This window comes from Stegodyphus dumicola, chromosome 3 (assembly GCF_044657685.1).
Source record: "Stegodyphus dumicola isolate Sdum_Otavi_A_Nest chromosome 3, ASM4465768v1".
Taxonomy (NCBI): Eukaryota; Metazoa; Arthropoda; class Arachnida; order Araneae; family Eresidae; genus Stegodyphus; species Stegodyphus dumicola.
Window position 1 is genome coordinate 74,649,828 of NC_140770.1, and position 19,658 is coordinate 74,669,485.

The 19,658-nt window shown below is 31.3% G+C and overlaps 1 protein-coding gene across 2 annotated transcripts in view; it reads right to left on the reverse strand.

Moving 5' to 3' along the window:
- Nucleotides 1-19,658, reverse strand: part of Epac (Exchange protein directly activated by cAMP) — a 445,559-nt gene that overhangs the window by 165,708 nt on the left and 260,193 nt on the right. The window contains exon 1 of one of the 2 annotated variants that reach the window (XM_085813002.1): nucleotides 17,509-18,294. The exons of the other annotated variant lie outside the window; for it this stretch is intronic. Within the exon in view, the coding sequence (XP_085669128.1) occupies nucleotides 17,509-17,631 (123 nt within the window). The 5' untranslated portion in view covers nucleotides 17,632-18,294. Of the gene's footprint in view, nucleotides 1-17,508; nucleotides 18,295-19,658 lie in introns of those variants that run through there. 2 annotated transcript variants of the gene reach the window in all.

Consider the following 19,658-nt stretch of genomic DNA (forward strand, 5'->3'; position numbering starts at 1 on the left):
GTCAAAGAATATTTAAGTAAAATTTACAGACGGTATTTACACATTTTTAGAACGATTTCGAGAAACAATGTTTTTAAAAAAATACCAAATGCTTTGAAATAAAAAATTCTGGCAACAGCTTATTATTTTAAATGAGAAATGTCGTCTGCTACTTTAAAATTTATTCTTCTTTAAAAATGTAGAATGTAAACAAGCTGTGAATTGAACAATATGTTTTTGCGCTTTCCGAAGAGAAATAGGCCCACCAGCGGCCGAGCGGTAAAGTCGCTGAACACTGGTAGTTCGGTCCGAGGTTCGAATCCTGCGAACGGGCTGGCTGCATGGGTGTTTTCGTGGTTTTCCCCATGTGTAACGTGTATACGAGCCAGTTTCCCTTAGAAAGTCCTCCACGAAAGGCATCCCTCCTCTTAGGCAGATAGCCCTAGTGTGCTTTGCCATAATTAAACACCACCACACCACACCGAAGAGAAATATTCCTATTTTATAATTACCAAATGGGTACTATTCGGTTTTCAGGGCCGTAAAAAATCGCTAAACTATTCTTGATGCCAGTGCTTCCAAAAGTAATTGCGGCATCCTTAAGGCAAGAAAGGAAGTATAATAGTAAATAACAATTTACGATTGATGTTTTAATTTACATGAAAAGTTAATTTCATATAATACTTTCTTATTATTATAATTTATATAAAAAAGGCTAAACATGACTGAATGGAAGCATAAGAGTAAATAACTATTTCAGATCATTATTATAATTTATATAAAAATTGCTAAACATAACTGAATGAATGCCTGCATCGCTATTTCGCTACCGAGTTATCCCTAAAGCATAATTTCATCTCGTTGGTTGTTCAAAGAAAATTTTCTATAATGAATGATGCCTTTTCTTTGAAAATTTCTCGGTTAAAGTGCAGAATCGCTCACTTATTTGTTTGCCGCTTTTACAAGGGTAAAAACAATTTGGATTTTTGTCAATTTTCTTTTACTTTTTAAATGAAAATAAGTCGATGTGTACATAGATTAGGTCAAAGGTGTTCAAGGTGTTCAAAGGTGTACATAGATTAGGTCAAAGGTCAAGGTACATAGATTAGGTCAAAGGTCAAAGTATTTTTGTGCAATTCCGGATTTTTTTTTAAGTGAAAATGGTCTATGTGTACATGGATACCGAGTATGTGCTATTCTTAAAAATGCGTCAAGCAGTGGGCGATTCTGCACTTTACCCAAAATTCTATTGCACACTTTTCGTCATGGGCGATTCCCAAATTGTTAAATCCATAGGATATCAAAAAAGAATTTAAAATCAAAAAATGATTCAAAAGTTAAACTAGTATTTCAATGGCGTCTTAAGAAATATAGAACTACTATATAAACTTACGCAAACTGAAATCAGCGCGTACGCCTGATTTGGCGTGCTGTTAAATGGGCGCTTAGCTAGATTTGCCGCTTTTGCGCATACATTTTCGCTGCAATTTTTTTACGGCCCTAGAAACGGAATAGTACCAAAAAATGTTGTGAATTGCAAGATATATTAAAATTTATAAATGCAAAATAAGGAACATTTTAAATTGGAGATGGAAAAACCATCATTCGTTTTTTCTACATAGAAAGAATACTTGAAAAAGGTACGTACTGTTCCTAATGTTTCTAAAGCTAAATCGTTGGTAACAAGAGAAAATCCGCCAAATCCACCATCAAGAAATTAATAGTAAAATCTTTAAATATGTCTGTAGGAACAATAAATGAAACAATAAACCAAGATTCATAATTTGAAAAAGCTAAAAAACGTAATATTCACCAGCTTTTGCCGAGGCATATGGCTCAACGCAGAATAATGTGAATAACCCTATGGGAAAACTGTATAGCAGGAGATAAATGTAAACACATTGTGATCCTTGATAAAGCATATATTTATCTAAATGACTGCAACAAATAAAGTTATATTTATTATACAAAAAGAAGAATTTAAAAAAAGTATAAACCTGGTCCCGTAAAAGCAAAGAAAATTTCAGTAAGGGGTTTATAATTGTCGCAGGGTTCTCTCACAATGGGAAATTAAAACCGAAAAGGATGGGGAAAATGTTAAAATCAATTCAACATGCTATCAAACGAAGCTTACGACCAATATTACTGGAAGAAATTCCATTTCTTCATTCCAATGACTTTCAAAAAGTGAAACTTCATCAAGACAAAGCAATAAGTCATACTTCGAAAACATACCACAGCATTCCTTTAAAAAATGAAGACTGATACAGGTATTTCATATATATATTTTCAATTTATTCCTGAGAATGACGTTTCACCTATGGTCTCTTGAAAAAGAGCTCTTTTTAAGGGTAAATCCACTACGACTGATGGACTCTGGAACGAAGTGGAAAAGAAATGGAAATTAATACTGCTGGGAATTTTACGAAAAGTTCTTCTATCTATCACGATGCAAATTTATAGTCCATAAAAAATGCTCTCAGATCGAACATTAAAAAATACTCATTGAAACATTAATTATACGCCCCCTAAATCGTTCTAAAAATTCGTAAGTATCCTCTGCATTCCTAATGCATTTTTTGATTCCATCATCAATTCTCACATGAAGATTGTTGTTTTCGGGAAGCTTTTTCAAACTCCTTTATCTTCGCCACGGTCTATATGACAAACAAACCAAAATAAAAGGAACAAATTACCATTTAGTTATTTTATTAAATTTTATTAGATTTATTATATTCATTGTAATTATTTTCATTGCTCCAAACACAGAAATTCAATATGTTTTTTACTTTTGTTTTACATTATGCGCCCTGTTACACTGAAGAATTTGAATTACAAAGAAACATAAATGAATGCCATTGTTTAAGCGAAATCGGAACTAAGCGGGAGAGCGACGTCAGTTTGAAGGTAGCGGCATTTGTGCAGAGTTCACATATATATTACTGTAAAATATGTTTGATATATTTTTAACTAGTTTAATATTTATGATTGTTTAATGTTAATAGTTTTTATATGTTTTTACTTATTTTTAAATCAACTTGCAGAATGTAAAACATGCATACAATTAACTCTATAAATAATTCTACAAAAAGTTATGAATATAGAAAAATATTGAAAATTACAAAACTTCAAAATATTAATGCAAGAAAATCCAAATAAGATTTGTTAACCCGAAGGTGTATATTATCGGATATAACCAGGTTTTTTTTTATTGATATAATAAACAATGACTTTGCATGGATAGAGAACGTAAACTAGTTAACATAGTCGCAGACACAAATTTCAAATGAAGTTTGGGTATTGCGTGTATTTTTCAATTGTACTACATTCTAAACCGTGTCAGACATATGTAAAACCCAGCTGTTACAACAATAAAGGATCAACAAGAATATCACGATATGGCGTTTGAAATATTACAACTTTTAGTTGACTAAGGAAAGCAAAACATTAAGTAGGTTAGTTATTTCCTTATTAAAGACCGTTAATTTAATAAGTAATAATTTTCCATTTCCTTTATATCTACAAAAAATTATTTGTCATTACTTTACTAATTTTCCTTATTATAATTGTACACGTTTACGCATTTGGAAACAAAATCAAACATCTCCGTTAAACGTTGGCGCCCACAATGTGATTTTAAGCATTAGATTTAAAGTGAAATTTTCACCCGTTCTAAAAGAAATTATTTTCAGAATCTCTGAGCATTTAAAATTTTACATTGTTAATTTAGTGGAGATTCTTTAGCTATTTCGAAGCAGAAAATAAGAAAAAACAATTGTGCCTTCGTCGAGATTCGAATCACGGATCTTCCAGTTTTCAAACATACGTTGCTAACCACCGAAACTAGGATAACACGCCAGGGAAATCCGATCTTTTCTTACAAATCAAAATTAAAAAAATTTATAACACGAAAGGAGACTGTGTATTAACAACTACAAATTTAGGAAGTTAGACTGTAATTCTGATTACAGACTTAATCATTGTTTCAACAATTAAATCCATATTATGTGTCAAACTTTTACAATGTATATAAAAAAAACCTATTAAATTAATCGAAAAAAGTTCCATAACTTGGAAAAAAAAGACGTGTTACCTTTATTTATTAAATATCATGTTCTTCGCACTTAAACCATAAAATTCAATTCAACAGCAATATCGCAAAATAATTTTTAAATGAGCAAAGGTTTAGAATTTCCGATACACAGTCTCGCAAGAAAATAATTTTTTTTCCCGTAAAGTGTTGCTGTTGCTCGCTTTGAAATCGTTGAATTTGTTAACAAAAATTCGTTAAACTGTTACAAAACATGAAATCGATAAAAAACAAATCTCAAATTCCAAATTTGGACTTCCAGATGCCCATATTCGGTGGATGATTTCGTTATTCCAAATTTGATGGCTCTAGGTATACCGTTATTGTTTTATCCCAATGCGAGAAACATACCTATATTTATGCAGATTCTTCATTATTTAATTTCTTTAAATATAACACAGGTCGATAATATTCGGTGGCAACAATTTAAAAAGTTAACCTACCTTTATACTGAACCAACGCAAAATTCCAAAACGAAATTGGTAGTCTTTCAAGGAAAACTGCCCTTTTAGACTAAAAAAATCTAACATTTATGTTTTGGTTTTATTGTTGAATGGAAAATAACGCAGACTTCAACTTTGACCATTAATTAAATTAAAAAGAGGTAAAAATTTTTATGATACTACATTGGCTAGAATAAGATACTGTAAGCATGTGAATTTCCCTTCACTCCTGTTCTTAGCTGATGCATAGTACATTAACTGAATCATCATTAATGTTTCATAACTTGCTAATCTGCAATAATCTCCTACTGCATGTTTGCATGCTGATTTTCTCAAATTCAGCAAGAAGGAAAAACACATGTGCAGGTTCAAAGAAACCAATGCACGGTCTCATTTGAAGCAGAACTTTGGCATATAGAATATAGAAGCGCTTTTCTAGCCCACTCTTCTCTTTTCAGTCTCTCCTTCTGACATGAATGGATCAGAAAGGGTTCAGATTTAAACGAGCGCCCAAAAGGATTAGATAAAGATTTTAATCTCCCGCTGAGCTCGCAGTTCACCAGTCAGCTGTAGCACTCACTCCTGCTAACCCATTTCGTTTTAGCTTTATTATTAAACATCATTTTCTTCGCGCTTAGACAATATAAAATTCAACACAAAAATTACAAAAATTTTAAAAGAAACATATATTTAGAATTACGACGCAGTGTTAAGAGTTCGCATAGAATTTTCTATTTTCAGTCTTTTCTAAGTTTATCACATCAACGTTTCGTTACCTTAGTAGGATGGCTAGTAAACGTTTTCGTGTGTGGTTTTTATTATTAACGTTTAGTGTTAACTTTATTGTTGAATATCATGTTCTTCGCACCTACACAAAATTCAATCACACAAAATTCAATTCAACAGCAAACTAACAAAATATTTAAAAACAGTATATCTTTAAAATTTCCGATACATGCAGATTCTTCCCAACAGTCAGCCTAAACAAGATAGTAATTATAAGGCATCCATGCTAACTTTAATTTAAACAGTTGCTAAATTCTCCCAAATGTTGAGTTCCTCTTTCTTCAGGTGATAATTCTGATACTGCTGTTGACCAATTTTATTTGACATTAATGTCAAAGTTAAAAAGCCTATGAGTATCATTCAAAGAGTCCTTCGCATATAAAATACTGAATTAAGAATGTAATTCTTTAGTGATAAAGCCTAATTTGTCCAACCATATATACATAACACTTTCCACACTCGAGATGCATCCTTTCGAATACAAATAGAAAATTTCTACATAATATAATGAATTTTACTTTGAAATACTGCAATGTGTACGTAAAAATAACACCCTTTTAAGATATTTTCAATGAAAATAAACTACAAATTTCAGGAAGAGGAAAAACATTTGCATTCAAAATCAGTTTTTTAAACTTTTAGAAACGATTATTCGCGAAGCAAACACATTTCACGTAATTTTCGCGTCGTCATAATTTATCACATCGTATCTTGAGCAATAAACGGGTGTTACGGATGTAAACTTTATCGGACACAATAATGATAAAAAGATTTAAAAAAAACTCCGATAAATCTGATAAAAGCTGGCAATGAACTGCACACATTAATGCTTTTACGAAAATATTTAAAAATACGTATACATATTTTTCAGCAAATTCTCTTCTTTGATAACAATATTCGTCAGGTCAGACAAGTAACAAGCCTTTGGATAAGTTGACGCTTTTAGAGCAGAAAGACACATTAAGAATAATATTTTCTGAATTTACGAAACGATCCGTCATAAAGAAATTTTAAAACTAGATGAAAATTTTTCCAAATTTTTTAGACAAATCGGGTTAAATTTAAGAAACATTTTTCTTTCTTTTTTATATAAAAACACATGTTTATTTTCACTGTGCATATCTATATGGTATTATATTGTATATGGTACTATATTGGTAATTAAATTTCACAATAAATTATAACAAAATAATTGCATTAGCTTAGTCAATGAAAGTTGGAAAAACTGCTCAGAAATTTATTTTTTTTTCTTTATGCAATAATATTTTATAAAGCCCTACCTGAAAATTCTAGGTGAGACAATGGCAATAATCTTCTTGATGGTAAACGCATTCTATTTTTAAGACTAAAAACCTCAACAGGTTTTAAAATAGCGACTGCCTGTATCCAACTGACGGTCAGAACTATTTCAATTTTGCGATTTTTAAATTTAAATATAACAAAAAAATTGAAAGCTTTCAGATTTTATATCACGCCCAAAGGAGTGTTTTTTAACGTTTTGTGTGTTACCTTTATTTATTAAATGTCATGTTCTTTGCACTTAAACCACATACAATTCAATTCAACAGGAATACCGCAAAATATTAAAAAAAACATATCTTTAGAATTTCCAGATAGACAGTCTCGTGCGCTGCAGATAATTTTTTTTCATACAGTGCTGCCATTGCTCGCTTTGCAATCGTTGAGTTTGTTAATCAGAAATTCGTTAAAGTTTTAGAAAACTTGAAATAGATAATAAAACTAATTCGAGCTTCCAAGTGCCCATTGTTCGGGTGCATAATTACTTTATTCAAAATTTGATTGCTCTAATTGTCGTCGTTTTTCACAATGCGAGAAACATACATACGTTCATTCAGACTCTTCATTATTTAAATTCCTTAAATATAATACAGGGCAATAATATCTGGAGGCAATAATTAGAAAAGTGATTCGCCGGTTATAGTGAAACGCTACAAAATGCCGTTTTGACACTAATAATAGCCCTTATGCGCTACCGCCCATTTGGACTCAAAACCTCTCAGAACAACAGTATCTTTAGCACAATCCTCACTGAGAGTTACAATATTTCTGATAATACAATTAAATGCTAAGGTTAGTAAATACTACGCATTGTCATGTTGTTAAAAGTGAGCATTAACATAGACGACCAAAATTACCTAGAACTGCGGATGATCATTGTGGACAGAATTCATGATATTTAAAATAAAATGTTAAAAAGTTAATAAATATTTCATAATTGCCTCAGAGAAATTCAATTAATGTGTTGTTCAATATTAACTGATGCAAGCAATAATGTTATACAATTATGTATGTATGATACAGGAATTTGTAGTTACTAAAATAGGAATTTGTAGTTACTAAAATATTGTATTGAAATATTTTTTCGTTGGGACAGATGGAGACAGAGATTTGAAATAAAAAATTTATGTCGTTTTCATCATGAGTTCTGATATCAATAGGTAAATTTTGCGAGCCTGTGGATACGATTTGAAGTTAGAAGATGCATTTCGATATATAGTTCAGCAGAAATTACCTTCAGGGCACGAAGCATTTTACTATTATTTTATTTATCTGAAAACGTTTGTGAATGGTAACATTACTGGTCTATGTTTATTATGTTGTCTTTTGAAAGATTTACCATAAAAAATTAATTTTGTTTTATTATGGTGTAATGTTTCTCTAGTTTGAATAATCAATTATTTTAATTTTTGGAATCTTTTTTGAACTACTCAACTGCCCTTCGCATTTCCTCGTCAGAATGCAAATTAGGTTAAAATGAAGAACAGTATTTAAATGGGCGAAAAGAGAAAGTTAGTCAGAGCGTGATTTCGCTAATATAGCGAACGTTGCTATTTCTGTTATGTTATGTTTCTGTTTCTATGGTGTTAAATCTTAGATGCCGCTACGTCTTCTGGCCGTTTATTTAAAGCCTATCGCCAGTGTAGGTTGCTGAGTCAGCCTGTTGATCTTAAGTAGTCCAGTTTTGTCATTTATTGTTAAAATATTCTTAATTTCCCACCACAAGTAGTCAGTGTTGTTTTAAGCACGAAGTACGTGCATTTTTTATTAAAGAGTTTAAACAAATAAAAGCGCAATTTAAATCCTTTACCTGTGTGCTATTTCTTCACTCCTGTGCAAGAATTCGCCTGGCTAATTACTAAGATCGTATCTTTGCATGAGAGCTAAAAGCTACTACAATGCTAGTAAGAATGGAAATTTATCTCTCAGATCTAATAACTTGATGTTATTTTGTGTTGATTAATTAATTAAGAAAAGAGTATTACTATATGTGTCGGAAAGAACGTGACTTTCTAGAAAGAACAATATAATAATATTTGGATTAAGCACGTATAAAACACGAAAACCTCCTCAAAGTCATCTCTTTTTACCTCTTAGGATTGCGTTGGTTAAAACTAAGCCATTTGTGAACTTGACATTTTGATATGTTATTTGACTACTGACATGAAACGAGATGCCCAGATTAGCATAGTGGCTAGCGGTGTCAGCTGCTATAGTGTTAAGCCCTGATTTAAAATCTCAAAGGCGTCGGCGTTGTTCCTTGCGGCAAGGAGATACTAAAATACCACCTAGTCCAAAAGTACGTCGATAGATTGGTAGTAGAGGAACCTGCCGATGGGACATCTTTGGATCTATTCTTTCCCTCCGAATGTCTTTCATGAAAATTGGAAAAATCTCCGCAGATTCATATCTAATCTTGGCCAACGACGAGAGCTTCTTTTTTCCTTTGGCCTGACGAATTCATGGACCTGGTTTGGCCTGACGAATTCATGGTCCAGATCAGGAGAATTAATAGCAACAACACGCTAAACATTTACTTAAGTTTATTATTAATAATAACACAGTCAGAACCCTATTTCTTTTAAAATTTCCATTTTAATGTTCTCATTTTAAATATGTAGAAATTTATAGACGGCAGCAACTTTTCTATTACTTTAAATTAACGCTTCATGAATTATTATTAAACTGCTTAATATATAATTAACTGTCGTAGTTCTACATTAATGAAATTTCTAGACTAGCAGTCTGGATATAAAATTCCGGAAATGCTTATCGGGCACTGCGAGATCTACGAAGATTGTCGATAACTCTGTCAGGAAGTGAATGACTGTTACGTAGAGAGAAAGGGATATCTTACTTTTGTGATTCATCGATAACACTTGTACTTCCGCCTCGTATAGGTACTTTTCTGACACATTTTCACATATTTGATTCAAAGATTCAAGTGCTAAACTATATCGTAATTGTCCACCTTGTGGCTTGAAATCTTATACTCAAGCGATAATTACAAAAAGCTTTGTACTCGGAAGTAACTCTTCAATACCAGTAAGAGCTACATGCTAGTTATTCATAACATTTCATACCCAAACGCTATGTTAAAATTCAAAATGAAGTAAATATAATAATTACTATACTCCTTTTCCAAGAATGACACTATATAGGCAATTAAATATTTTTCTACGTACACGCATACTTAAAAAGCATTGCAGATACATTTCTAATGCTTTTAAAAAGTATTAAAAGTAATCCTAGGGCGATGTCTTATAAAAGTACTTGGTAAAGATGAGGTGCATTTACCTTTCATACTATTATCTGATACAAGCGTCAATAAAAATTGTCCTCTTATTTTAAAGCAGTGGGTATTAACTGAATTTTAATTTATCAACTGAATTTGAAGTTTTTTGGTCCTTCTTAATGTTAAAATCGAGATGTTTTATTTTAGAAACTTATATAGCATTTAAGACTGAATATCTAAGGGACATCAAGACAGCAAGGCTCTTGAATATTAAGAAACTATAAAAAGTTGAATAAACTCCTAGCTAGGAAGAAATAAAATGATTATTCTGTTACTGTCACGTAACAAATGGGATTAGAATTCTTTTAATTAATTGCACTATGTAAATGTTCATAAAAATTATCATTAATAGGTAAATTATAAACACAAGAGTTAGTAAAAATAAAAAGGGACTCAACTATGAAGAAATAAAAATTACTCAGATGTTTTTAAATCGCTTAGTTTCTTATATAATATAGCTCGTTTTTATAGTTTGAAAAGTAAGTTAAAGAAGTTAGTCAGCTAGATTAGCAGCAGCTCTACGAATTAACAACTTACCTGTCCGTGTGATTAAAGAAAGATCTTTCACAAGACTAGAAATAGTTCAAAAACTGAAAATTTGTCAGACAGCTTGCTGAATAATGCAGAAGCAACGTAACAAAATATAGCGCGAAGAGTGTAAAGATTAGACTATAAATTTTTCTAACGTTAAAAGGAAACTTTTTATTCCTTATACAACATTGTCGCAAAAGAAACAAATATTACTTAGCTACTGGTACGCACAAGTCACTGAGTAAATAAAATCACATTACCCCGGCAGTTCATCTTGGGTCTCGTTTTCGACAATTGGAAAAAGAGGTGGCTGAATGGGATATTATAGGGAACTTGCAATCAGCAATTTCGTAGGATGTCCTTTACGAAGGAACCATTCCTACGGCATATAAACCTGAACGAATGCCATGCCATAATAAGCATACAAATCAAAGCAGAATAACTCATGTATATTTGAAAGTAGTTATGTGTAATTAAAATCATTTTTGTCCAGTTTTCGGCACTTTTTTGGTAGATTTTTAGTTACTAAGATTGTTATTGCTTTGTTACAAATTCTTCTGATTTGAGCATAATCTAGATGAGTTTCACGAGTGGCGACAGGCAGGCGGTAACGCCTATCGTTCTCTAAGTCTTCGGAGATATTTTTTTAAACTTTCTTACAACGTCTTTTCGTGGCGTAACTGGAAGAACACCCGGCTGGCAGTCGAGAGGTTCGGAGTTCAAATCCCGTGGAGGACATAGCACATTTTCTTGTTTCCAACTTCAACAGTCTAACAGACTCTACAGTATATCTGGACTATAATGTAGTGGATGATAATTTTCGTCATCAGAATTTGGCGTTTGGTCCCCCGCCACTCCAATAGCCCTTTCAATGAGGGTGAATGTGAAATACTTTCTCTTTCCATACCGAGTGCCTTCACGGTGGGATTGGTAGCACGTCCGTTAGCACTACATAGGTCAGGAGCTCGAATCCCGGCGAAGGTATTGCATATCTTAATCTGTTCTTCTACAAACTTAACAGACTTTACAAAATGATAGGCAAGTGCAACTAGCTTAGTTCCATCTTGATAGAGAACACTCTGGCAGACGAATTCATTGGTCTTCTATCCATTCTTTTCCCACCCTCCACATCACGATAAAATCTTCAGCTCATCGCTATTTTAAGCGATGAGTGCCCCCATACGCACACACATTTGCATACCTTCTCCGGGATTCAAACTCGGTTCGAATGATACGACAGCCTCTCCCATTTGATGATATCAAAGTAATTGTCTATAAAATATTGCTGTAGCAAATCTGCAGTTAACAATGGCATGTATCCTAACTACGCGTTTTATGTAAATATAGGCAATACGTTTCAAATTACAAATTAGCATCCAAAAAATTTATTACTTTAATTCTAACTCGCATTCACATACAAATGTAAATATTTGCATTTTTTAAAAATATGATTAAAACTATATTTTATTTTTGTCCAACAAACCAAAATTTACTAATATGATGAAATAAATATCCTAATGACACATTTTTTAAAAAAAGGCGAAATTCAAACAGTTTTAATTTGAAACGCATGCTTTACGTGAAGTTATGCAAGGATATTTTGCTTTTTCCCCATAAAGAAGACAGCAAAATACACAGACAATTGAAAGAAGCTCTGTAGGCACAACATACCTAAACCCTTATTATCTGTTCAGGGCCGTTTCGGATCTAGCAACTACGTACGAAATCAAGGTTACGGAAATAATGCATTTGCTAATGAAAAATAGATGCATACATGACTGCGTAAGCACTTCTGACTGATAAAATTTATAAAGAATGTTAAGAGACTACATCTTCCATATTTAACCAACCATTAAATTAATGATACTTTACATGCTGTATTACTGAAATTATTTCCATTGTAAGAGTTTAAAATAATACGTCACACCTAATTACAGCATTTCGAAATTCTGCTAAAGATTTACTATCTGAAATAACCCATTCAGAACGATAATAAAACATACCATAATAAACATCACAGCTACATTAAAGGATTTCGTTATCAGTTTTTTTAAATATTATAAGGCTGATTATTATTATCTACATTATCTGCTATTTAATACAAAAATGAGTGAAAAACTATAACTGTAACTGTGTAAGGATAGTTAAATAGGTAGTCAGACAGATGTAAGATATATTTTACTGTAAAAGCTAAAACAATGTATTTTTTTATTTTATTAGATATGAGAAGATATATTAGATATGGGACGTCTTTTCGTGGCGTAACTGGAAGAGCACATGGCTGGCAGTCGAGAGGTTCGGAGTTAAAATCCCGTTGAGGACATAGCACATTTCTTGTTTCCAACTTCAACAGTCTAACAGACTCTACAGTATATCTGGACTATAATGTAGTGGACGATAATTTTCGTCATCAGAATTTGGCGTTTGGTCCCCTGCCACCCCAACAGCCCTTTAAATGAGGGTGAATGTAATGTCTTCGCGGAGCATTTTCTAGGGAAAAATGGCATGCTAAGACGTGAAGAGAATCATGATATCAACCCTTTCGTGCGTTTTGAGCCGAGATGATACTGTCGTTGTTTAGCAGTTTACGCGTTCTTCTGCAGGTAGGCTGAATATTTTTGAAAAATTATTCAAGTTAAGGTCAGTTGAAACATAAGTTATTATCAAAAACAGATTGTTTTTAAAATTTGACTCATGTTCACAGTAAAAAGATTTACAAAATTATAAAAATTAAATAAATAAATAAATCTGAAAGCTTTCAGATTTTATATTACGCCCCGCAAAGAAGCGTTTTTCTAACGTTTTGTGTGTTATCTTTATTTAATAAATACCATGTTATTCGCATTTAAACCATAAATTTCAATTCAATAGTAATATCACAAAATAATTTAAAAAAAAATATCTTTAAAATTTCCGATACACAATTTCGCGCGCTGGAGATAATTCCCCCCCCCCGTACAGTGTTGCCATTGCTCGCTTTGAAATCGTTGAGTTTGTTAATCGAAAATTCGTGAAAGGTTTACAAAATATGTAACAGATAACTAAACAAATTCCAAATTTGGGCTTCCAGATGCCCATATTCAGGTGGAGGACTACGTTATTCAAAAGTTGATGTCTCTAGGCATCGTTGTTTTATCACAATGCGAGAAACATACATACATTCATGCGAGTCTTCATTATTTAATTTCTTTAAATATAGTGCATGGCTCTAATATTAGGTGGCGACAATTTAAAAAGTGAAATGCCGTTTAAAGTGAACCAACGAAAAATGCCAAAACAAAATTAATAGCCCCTTTGAACTCATAAAACTCTCACGTAATAATTTTAAACGGAGCGAAAGCATTTTAGTCAACTTTTAGTTTATTAGTGAATTTAGAAGGTAATTTTAATCAAAAAAGAGGGCAATTTGCATTTATATAAAGAGAGTACATTGTGGTGACAGGATAGTTTTATATTATTTTATTTAGTACGACAGTTTGTAGTGTGATGTAGCATACAATATACTATATTATTACTTTATTTTATGCTAGTAGTGTCTTACAGTGTATAATTTGCTGACTGGACAGATTTATGTCTTTCATGAATATCTCGTTTTCATACAGCGTTCATCCGCCATATGTTTCGGGATGTAACTGGGATACAAAGATAGTTCTGTATGAATGCGGAACTTCTTTATTTGTGCCCCTGACCCCTTCCTGAGAATTGTGTTTAGATTTAATTATCAATTAAAGGGTATTGAGCTCCTTAGTTCAGATTATAGACCCCTGAACTACAATTTTGTATGTGGAACCCGGTTGGGAAATGCTGATCTAAACGAAAACTAAAAATGCAGATTCGACTATTGTTCAGATAGATTTTAACATAAAAGTCTAATTTCATAAATATTTGACAACTCTGAAGTATTTTAAATAATTTTCACAATATTATTTCATTTATTACATTCTGATTTTACGATGTGACTAATGTAACGTTGTTATCTAGCTAAAAGTCCCTTTAATTTTTGTTTGACACGCCTGTTTTGGTTGTTGAATCCTTTTAGCTGATCTGGCGCAATACAAAGAGTGAAACAGTCTCCAGTCGGTATAGTGGTTAGGGGGACCTACTGCGGTACCGAAGGGCCCGTGTTCGAACCCCGACTAAAGCTTGGTTGTAAGTGTCCGTCCCTTCATAGAAGGCAACGGTAGCCACCTATTAGATGCTTCCATAATGAAATGGTCAACATTTCCGGCCCTTGTAGTTGCGCAAGGCTAATTATTATCTATTAAAAAAAAAAGGTGTAACCTATTCAATCCGTATTAGCGAATTTAAATGTCTAACGCATTTATATGTTACACAGTTACTTTGCATAAGCACATAACTACTTTTTTAGTATACATATGTGCAATTACAAATAAATATTAGTCTTAAAAAAATCTTTACATTGTGGTATATCTTTCGTTAAGGAATTAAGTTCCGTAATTGTACACTGAAGCATCATTTATACATTTCTTCTTTATATGCTTTCTGATCTCTGTCTCTCTGATCTCTGTCTGATCTCTTTATATGCTTTCTGATTTATTCTTATTCATAATAAAAGTAAAATATTTCATTCGTACGACACATAGCTTCGGTTCCACGTAATGTTTTTCCCGTTAATTTCTCCGACATGTCTTTTCGCAACTCAATTTTTTTTTTTTTTTTCTTGAAAATAATTTCTTTCTTTCAATAGCAATTGTAAGTTGTTCATTTGGATGCGAAAGTTTAAAAGAAAGGTATGGAATATCTTAAGACTGGAAAAGAGTTGAAAACCGCTGGTTGATGGAATCAAGGTCGCTTGGAGGAATCTAATGGACTAAAGAGTTTGTTGACCAGATATGTTTGTTGATGAGAGATATTTCACCCATATGTCATTTGGTAAACAAATTTAGCTGGATCATTGTTTGCCCTTTTCACTTTTAGCGCTTAAGACTCAAAATCAACCGGTATATTAGGCGACATATGAAGATTTTTATTTTCATCAAGAATTAAACTCTAGATTTATGTTAAATTTTTCTTGCGAAAACTAGTTATTTTTTCAGGACAGGAAATAAAAATATGGTTGTTCTAATTTTTATATTTAATATTACACAATTATCTTGACACTGAAACCGATTTTTCTTTTTCTAAATATTTATAAACAATATTTTAAACAAAGTAAAATCAGGGTGATGAAATGAAATTCGTAAATAGCAGTAACATTAAAATTCTAAATTTAAAAAATACATGCCACATTCTTAAACTGAAATTTTGATTATACATCTTTATCATTCATACTTTTTTTAAGCAGTCTGTTGAAAGATATATAATAGGTGCTTTACGTCTAAGTAATACTTTCCTCATACGTAAACGTCTGAACGCTGAACCCGTTTTACGCTATCATGTTTGTATTGAAAATTAATATGAAAGACTGTTATGCTGCCAATTAAAAATGCATTTTCTTAAATGAATATTGTCTGGCTAGTTGCGTGACCAATCATGAGTGAACATTAAATTTATGACTTATATGGAAACACAGAATTTATTTCTATTATTGGCTCTGTACGAAAATATTAATTATAAACATAGAAAACAATTTTCTACGAAACTTTCACATTATAACATAGCTTCTTATGAATTTTCCCAGTATGCGATATCGAATAACAGGAATTTTTAAAATAAATTTCAAAAGCAAATAATGTTTAGAAGATGTGTATTGAATAATTGTTTCTAATCCAGGTAATCTTCCTTATAAGAGGAATGTAGTAAACCTATTTTTAGGTACATTTTTGTATATCGACGCGGAGCTGTTTTAAAAGAATCTTAAACTCCTAGGTTTCTGAAGAGCTCTAAGACCCTCACCTATACCGGTTCTCTCAAGAAAAATATGCGGCATCAATATATATAGATAAATCTTTTAAAAATTACCAGTAATATATATCATGATTTGTTTAAATAATTACCTTTTTAGTTCAAAAGTAAAATGTAGATAATTCGTATACAAATACTACAATACTTTTAAACCATTCAGTTTATTGCTAATTAAAGCTAAAATTTTGAGAATAATTCTTAAAAAGTAATTTTTATTTTTAAGCTTTTTAAAGTTAATTTTACTCTCTTCTCATTTTCCAATGAATTCATACTAAAGTCTCAAATTTAAAATAATGTGAAGTTATTCTCACACTTTTTTTATTTGTGATCTTGTTAAAATTTATTTAATTATTTTTTTCTCATTTTCTAATAAATTCATAGAATATTCTCTTTCAGATTAAAAATAATATGTACCTTTTAATAAAAAATGTTCTCTTCGAAAGCAGCATATGTCATGCACTATAGAACACATGACACATTTATCAATATGTTGATTTTTAATCAACATACTGATGGATATGTCTGTTTCCCACAATGCATGACATATGCTGCTCATTATAAACATTTTAATCTTTACATTAAGGCACACTCGAAAACTCATGATATTTGATGCTGCATTTTGCTTCATTTTGTTAAAGAAAAAAGACAAAAAAAAAAAAAAAAAAAAAAAAAGATTAAAATAGTTATAAAAACGACAATTTTTAAACATTTTTTTCACTCTAAAAAATATCAAATTTTGTTAAAAAAAACAAAAGGTATCATATATTTTGTAAAGAATTCAGGAGATTTAAAAAATATTAAAAAAATATAATTTAAATGATACTAAAAATTTAAAAAATATTACATAATTAGTAAAGACCTTAAAGAAATGGAAAATATATATAAAAATTCCGATATAACCAAAGCATTTTTAAACCCCGTAACGGTGATTATAAATCACTTCCCTTTAGATTTAAATAATAAATAACATAGTATATCTTTGAGGATTTCTATATGTTACAAATTTAAAAAGTACCTATTTTATAAACGCATGAAATTCATGACATATGCTGCTTTCAAGAAAATCCTTTAAAAAAAAATAAGAATGAGGGGGAGGGGCAGTTCAGTTTTCCTCTTCGTAATAAATATAATCGAGTTTGAGTAATTTAATCCCACACGCAGCATGCACTCGTAATACACAATTTTTTAACTATAAATTTAAAACAAATTTAAGTGCTTACCTTTGGCTGGTTGACATAATAAATCGCTCTTCTCGGCCAAAAACAGCAAGCCCTATGTGTGCACATTGACGGGACGCTTTTTGATTTCTTTTTCAATTGATGCGCTTTGGCAGGTAGTGCCATTGAGTAGAAACAGTTTTGTCAAGGTGAAATTGCGAAACCAATCCCAAATATTTACATCACATAATTTAGAATTTTCCTGTTCAGTTCTGATCATGCGCTACACGTTTGCAGTACGTAACACTGCATTTCCTTATATGAAACATATTGCACTAAACACGAAACATTCATCAATGATAATGTACATTATATACATACACTTTCGGATAAATGTAAATATATATCTTTGTAATATATACAACAAAGAGAGTTTTAGAATCCAAACATTAAATAATGATGAATTATAAGAAGAATACCCGCTCGAATTTTATATATCCACATAGCTTCAGGGTATTGAATGATACGTTCTCAAAAATACAAAAATTGCTTCATCACATTCACCTTTATTTGACACACGAATGCACTTAAAAGTTTTAATTCGGATCATCTTAAATCCAACATAATGTTTATGGAAAACGAAATAAAATTATCAAATAAATATGAATTTCATGTTGTGAGTTTCACAGCAAAGGAAAACAGTTAATTGCAGATTTAACGCACAAACTTCAGATGGAGATCTAGTTGAAAGAAAAGCAGAAAGTAGTACAGAAATGTTTCTTAGGCACCATTCTACATCAAAATGTTTTGCCACAAGGACAATGCGCACAGGTTGGCAATGATGAAAAAAGAAACACAGCTGATTCTACCAGCTGCTTTCGGCTTACTGAATGACAGTCGAGGAAGATGAGGCGAGGGTTGCTGCATTTTAAAATTCACGTGGTAGCGCCAAGTTTAGACAGAACTGTCGCCAACATTCTGAAGGCTGAGCACGTGGGAAACGCCCCCTCGCTATAAACAATGCCGATTTCTGCAGGAAGAAAATTTTTCGGCTCTACTTCTAAGCTTTAAATGTATTTTTTCCTCTCTTTCATAAGAAAATTGCAAATTGAAAACTTCAGATTACAGCCCAATATTTTGAAGAAGAGTTTGTCATTCAAAAGTAAAGTGAATAATGTATAAATAATAAAAAAAAAAAAAAATGTAAAACAAAAATTATTGTAAAATACTTCAAATTTTCTTCTTAAAAAACAGTTTCCAGCTCATAACACTAAATTTTGACTCAACAAAATTCAAACTCAACAAAAAATTTCAATTCTAAAATACCGCTCTGCACGTGTTTTGCATTACAATACCATTAGAATTTTAAATGACATCATAAAGTTAAAATAAATTGGTTTCTGAAATGGAATTTTGAAATTTACCCTAGCACTAAATGTGTTAAATACAATTTTAAAGGGAAGAAGAAAAGAAAAAAAAAGTATAAGCATTCTCTTTATTAAAGTATAAGAATTCCTTTTATTTAAGATTATTCTAATGTTTATAATTAGAAATTTTCCCCCTTTTTTGGGGAAAGGGCCAGAATTTTCGGATGAACTATTATAATTTAAATACATCGAAATGGTTCATGGGCTAATTCTGGATACAGAAAAGCAAGGACTTTTGTAGAAGAGAGATTTCAATTAATTTTAAGGTTCCTTCCCCCCCCCCCGATGAAATGACGAGATTGATTTAATTCCTCTTCTGCTTTTGTTCCTTTTTCTTTTAATTTCATAATTTTTGAAGATGGATTTTGCTTGTTTCAAATGTTTTGTTTATAAAATTTTTTAATTTATTATTACATTTCTATGATTATTTGAAATTTATTAATTATAATTTTCAGTTTCTGGTCTTTGTGAAATATTAGTTCTAAATTTCTTATTTTATATATTTATAAACTATGCATATACATTTTATAAAGTAAACATATCTATATATTTACAAAGAGAGAGAGAGAGACAAGCGATCCAGACTGATATGTTTATGACAAATTTCATCCTCATCGTTCTATTTGATACTGGATGGATATGATAGTGAATGCAGAAGCAGAGTTAAAAATTTTGCAATTAACCCATTTAGGAATTATTTTGTTATTCTTTTTATGGTATAAAATAATACTTGTACCAAAATATATATAAAAGGTGCAGATTAAGTAATTTTCTAAGCGATGCACA